Source organism: the organism of the source record quoted next, unplaced genomic scaffold, assembly GCF_019419815.1.
Source record: "Pyrus x bretschneideri cultivar Hongxiangsu unplaced genomic scaffold, Pyrus_bretschneideri_v1 Contig69, whole genome shotgun sequence".
Lineage (NCBI taxonomy): Eukaryota > Viridiplantae > Streptophyta > Magnoliopsida > Rosales > Rosaceae > Pyrus > Pyrus x bretschneideri.
Genome location: NW_025999808.1, coordinates 686810 through 692662, shown reverse-complemented (window position 1 = coordinate 692662; position 5853 = coordinate 686810). Strand labels below are relative to the sequence as shown.

The 5853-nt window shown below is 36.5% G+C and overlaps 1 protein-coding gene across 5 annotated transcripts; it reads right to left on the bottom strand.

Annotated features, from left to right (window-relative positions):
- Window positions 1-407: 407 nt before the first annotated feature.
- LOC108866725 lies at window positions 408-3447 on the bottom strand. Of its 5 annotated transcripts, XM_048573490.1 has the most exons (3): window positions 3126-3447; window positions 1096-1230; window positions 408-1058 (listed from the first exon to the last, which is right to left on the bottom strand). In XM_048573490.1, the coding sequence occupies exons 1-3, from the start codon at window positions 3254-3256 to the stop codon at window positions 941-943; spliced, it is 384 nt and encodes a 127-aa protein (XP_048429447.1). In that variant the 5' UTR covers window positions 3257-3447; the 3' UTR covers window positions 408-940. The 5 variants fall into 5 exon arrangements, 1 of the variants encoding a protein (XP_048429447.1); XR_007254192.1 differs by having other exon boundaries at window positions 408-1219; XR_007254193.1 differs by having other exon boundaries at window positions 408-1207.
- Window positions 3448-5853: the final 2406 nt, after the last annotated feature.

Here is a 5853-nt window from a genome sequence, read left to right as displayed (position 1 = left end):
GAAACCACGTTAGCTATTAAATTAACATATGGCATGTATCTTTTGACATCTTCATTAGAGGTGCTCTTGGTTGCTGACAAAATGGCGCCGTGATTCTTACTTCTTACCTTCAAATCCTAGTCAACATTAATTCTTCGGTTGGAGCACCTTGTGATGTCAAAAGTTACCATTAAAAACTACACGTGACATTTGGTCACATCGGTTAAAGATGCACATTAGATGTGAAAATGTTCTATCTTGTCCATCCCAATCGGATGCAAAAAAAAGTTCGAATTGAGTCATGTCTTGTGCACCAAACGTACCCTTTTAAAGTTCAAGGTTAGGCTTTCAGAGCTTCAATCCTAAAGCTTAGAAAATAAACCCTAACAAGATAATAATGTCATCCGTCGGGCCAATTAATCAACAAATATAACAAGAAAATGAGAACTAGCTGAGCTGATTATGGTCAGAACTTATTACAGAGCAACATTCATTGATTAACTTCTCCTTTATTTAATTACAAAATCACCTCATCATGTCACTCTATGCTACCACCTATCCCAAAAAATAAACAAAGAGAACAAGGAACAACAACCAAAAGAAAGAGTATCTTGTAGTTTGTTTCAGAAAAAAGAAAGACCAAAAACTTATCTGAAAGCAGATTTTGAAGAGACAACAGTCCGATCAACTTCAGAGGAACCGCACATCCTCAAAACCTTTTTCTCCTCAATCCCATCCCAAGATTGTTTGGCTTCTACGAAAACACAAAGGGGAAGTACATCGTTTCCATCATTTTTGCAACATCCACTGCATTATGTCCTTTCGTATAACTCCTCCAAACCCCCCTGTACTGTTGTTCGATCTTAATGCTTGAGGTGCGTTCATTCATAAGTGGCGTTAGTGGGTCATATTCCCCGAAGGTTTCCGTGATCTCATCATCATTGTAATTGGAGGCAACGGTTTAGACCACATATTTGTCATTGTTGAAAACATGTCTGTCAAATTCCTGATTTCTAGTTATCTTGGTGCTTCCAAGAGTTTTGAGCTGGGAAGATTCCACCTGCTTTGTAATACTCGTGCTAGAGTTAGAACCAGCAGGAGGTTTGTCCAAGGGACCCCGAATCTTCAACTTCAGGTTTCATCCGATTGAGCCAACGCAGGATCCGGTTGCCAAGATTTCTACCAACTTCTATGTCTCGTTCCTGTATGTTCTTATGAACCTTGACAGCTACATCAAACACTGCACGTGTTCTCATTTGAATGAAAGAAAAACAGTGGTTGCAGCAGTTATAAACTAATAGCAAAAATGATAAGCAGTCATTATTTAGTGAACAACTATTGCAACTGGGTAGTACTATTCACGCACCTCTTTTTTACCTCCCATGAACCCTTGTTAATTTTGGTCCATTGATCTTCTTCAATTCACCTAATTTGACTGTTGGACATTGAGAGGGGTGTGTGAGGTAAAAATAGGTGTGTGGATAGCACCATCCTGGCAACATCATAGCAAGTAAGAAAAGAAACTCGATAGTAGCAACAAAAAAACATCATTGATCAATGACCACAAATCCTACTGCTAAAACTAAACACCGCACTGGTGAGTAGTGTGTTTATGCCAACTACTCAAATTAACCATCCAGGATAACCAAACGCTTATCAAATATTTTTGCCTTTTGGATAAAAAAAACATTGATCAAATGTGGGAAAGCCGCATTATATAAAAATTGATAGCATCAAATAAATACTATGAAGGCTTCAAAGATGTTAGCAACCTTGAAGTGTTCAATGCAACAAAAAATGGATGGCGGAATGCCCCCATATCCTATTATTCGGTTCATATAGTTCGTTGTAAAATAAGTAATGCTTTACTGACTTGCCCAACAGCAATGAATCCATCACTGAGGTCTGAAACAATAGAGAAATAAATCACTGTCCATTCACAGCTAATTTCTGACATAATAAGATGGCCTAATTGGATAAATGGTCCTCGTGGTAATGTGGTAGTTGGAAAGTAGCGCCCGTGGTAAAAAGAAATATGGATTTAAACGCTTTTGGTAAAATCCGTTAGGATTTAAGCCAAAAAACAAAATTTCAGTTGATTCTCCATTAACCCATTACCCATGGCTCCACACTCAACAACCAAGCTTCCTCCGCCACCACCATTGAGTCTTTTGACTGAAAATGTAAACACCAAGGATGATCTGAGGCTTCTCACTGATGACAGTCTACTTACCCAGATCAAGGACGGGTTTAATGATGGAAAAGGATCTTGTGGTGATTGTCATGTATGCCATGGGAAAGGAGTAGAGGCCTCAAGGACATTGGTCCGAAGAATTAACTATGATATTGTTTAATTAATTAATTTTTATTTGATTATAATTAAGAAGTGTCTTACACCATCGATGCACAAGCCAAAATTTCATATGTTTTGGGAACAATTGGACATGACATGCTTCTCAAGTAATTAGCAAAATCAGGGAAGCATGCAGAGCTGCTCAGAATTGATACAGGATATAAGCATCAGTTCTACGAAGCTAAACCTGTTGCTAATTATAGAAGTGGCGACGCAAAGAAGATTGAAAGCTGTAAAAGTGATGATTAAACATGTTGCTAATTGATCCAGAACAAGGCTATGGGGCTCATTACCATAGTAGTCAAGCTTGTAAAAGTGATGACACAAAGAAGATTTAGAGCTGCCGGATCCCTTGGCAAATGGAGCTTGCTGCATATCTATGAAACTATATATTTCTCTGACTTTTTCCGAAAACAAAAAACAACTTTGCAGAGAAACTAACATAAGTTTTGATTTGGGTTAACTACACCACAAGGTTTTAAAATCCGAATTTTTTTAGGCAATCTTCCGAATACCGTATCACCACGAGGACCATTTATCCAATTACAAAACATTCTGAAATCATATAACACAATCAAAACCAATTCCTAACCTTAAAACAAACACAAATCTGCCTACATTTCGATGAGCAACTAGCGAAATCACATACAACTTTTTCTAATCAATTTTTAAAGAAAATAATACAAAAATCACATGTATTACAAGTCTTTATCAATTTTAATGATTTGATAGAAATCACAATATTTCAAAAGTAAAAACTAATTTAAAAAAAAAAAAAAGGAAATAGAAATACCTGTGAGCAAATTCACAGATCTTAAGGTGGTTAGGGCCGATGAGGCGGCGCTGAATCTTGAGGGCGTGTCTGTAAGTGCAACAGAGCCCTAAGAAATAGGCGGTGGCTAATGTGATCTCCCATAGCACCATTTTTTGAATTTTTGATCGATTCTTTGTCGCTGCTTTTGAGTTTCCTTTCGCTGATCTTTTGGTTTTGATGTTAGGCAAGCTTTCTCGCGGGGCTGCCACAAATTTTGATCCTTCTAGTTTTCCCTCTGATTCGCATCACCGAAATAAAGCGTCATCGTGTACGTGGGCATGCTCATTGCCTTTTGATCTCCAGTCCGAATCCTTGCCGAATCCTCTTTGTAAGGATCTCAGAAATTCATGAATTGTGTTTGTTTATCATACATCATGCGGTCAAAAAATATTTTTAATATTTTTATTTAAAAATAAACATAAACAATACTTGACAAAAACTGACCGCACAATGTACGATTCACAGATCTCCAAGATTTTCACCAAAAGGATCCGGAGAGGATCATATTGGTTTGATCTCAACCGTTGGTTTCATCAAATCGGTTTGGTTTGGCTGATGGGCTCTTTTTATACATAGAGGCTCAAACGAGTGAATGAAACTTCAGGCCCACATTCAGCCTTCCAAGTTTTTATTTGTTGAGCACATCCATGTTTTTGTAAAAATTAAGAGTAAAATTGCATGTATGGGTGGGGAAACTGAAAAACCAAATGAAAGCAACTTGGCTGACCAAACTAGTCAAACACATGTCACTTAGTATTACAATTTAGTGATATTCCTCTTCATTTGTTAGTGAGAGGTTTTAGTTTCGATTCTCGCCAAAGGCGAATTTGAACTACATTATTGCTAGCTCATTACGAGACTTAGTCCACTCCCGTCAGTCTGGTTCTCAATTTCTATTCTCCATATGACAATGAAAGCCTTAAAAACCATTTGCTAAACAAACTAAATGCTTTTGAAGATCACTAACCTAGTAAGTTGATGAATCCATATTGTGGAAGAAAATTCCTATCAGAACAGATACGATCTAAAAACTTTCAAAGAAGATAACACGAAGATCAATTAACTAACACTAGTGTGATGTTTTCCAAAGTACCTTATAGGGTTCTGAATTGCAAATTTCTTTCAATGACTTGGATATTTAAAGGGGAGAAGTCCTTTAGTCGTCTGCTAAATTAGGACTAGCCATGTCGACAAAAGGAGTAGTATCCCTATTGGTGGAGGGGTATTCCATTGGTAGATTTCTTGTATAAAACATCTGGAAGTCATGAACTTTATCCTAGACTCGAACAAGTAAGAGCTAATCTTAAAACATGGAATCGGGTAGCAGTGGCGGATCCAGGATTTTAAACTAGGGGGTCTCATTAATAAAGGTCAAAAAGTTTATAGACAAACATAACATTGAAAAGTTAAATATAATACATTTCATTAAAAAAATCATACGCAAAACAACATTAAAAGCTATAAAATCCTAATTCAAGCGTCCATGACGAGGTTTCATAGTCTGAAAATGTTCCATGATAGCTTCATTACCAATACATGAAAAAAAAACATTTTTCTCAATGTAAACAACTAAGCTGTCACTCAACCATTGATCCCCCATTTTGTTGCGACATTAATCCTTAATGATATTCATATCGGAAAATGCCCTTTCCATTGAAGCGGTTGCAACCGGTAAAACCAAAGCCAATTGAACAAACAAATATACATATGCAGATGTTTGATGCAACCCTTTCTCCACCATTTTCTTAGCAAGATCATTAATCCCCCACAATTGAGAAAAATCATTATCAAAACGCACAAAATGAGTATAAATATCAAGTTGATCTTCAAGTGCTGATCTATCTCGATCCGTGAAATCTTTAGGATACAATTGAGCAAGGCAAACAAGCTTTTCTTTATCAAAGGCTACAAATGAATCATTCGGATTCAAACATGCCAAGCAAATAAGCAATTCAGTGTTACTTTCAGCGAAGAGATCATCTAATTATGTAAGTTGGAAATCAATGACCTCAAAAAAGAATTCCACTTTGCAATGATGATGATTGGTCTTTCTTGGAGCCTTATGCAATAACTTCCCTTGAATGACATATGAATCATCCACATTAGGTACCTCAAATTCATGTTCGACACAAAAAAATAATACTTTATCAACCAAAAGATCAAATTTTTCATCATTCCTCATGCAACGTAGTTGTTCTTTACATGTCTTGACTAAAGCCATTGTATTCACAATCTCTTGATCTTTCTTTTGCAATGCTTATGACAAATCATTAGTAACTCCCAATATGGATTTCATCAAAAAGAGGAGAAACACAAACTCAAAAGATTGTATATCTTTTAATAACCTTTTTGCTTCACCAACACTATCATTATAGCAATCTTCAACAATCATGTCAAGCATGTTCACCACAGATGAGAACATTGTAATCAAACTAATCAAAGCGCCATAATGTGAATTCCATCGTGTATCCCCAGCACATTTGAGACTAGTTTCTTGATTTAACCCTTGCCCCATTTCAAAACACTCATTTTCAATAGCATTCATGAGATTTTCTTGTTGTTTCTCTTTAAATGCATCACGACACTTACATGAGCATCCAACAACATTCACCAAACTATTAGTCAATGTGAAAAAAGCAGCAACATCGAAGTTTTTCTTTACTACGGCAACAAGGGCTAATTGTAGTTGATGAGCAAAACAATGAAC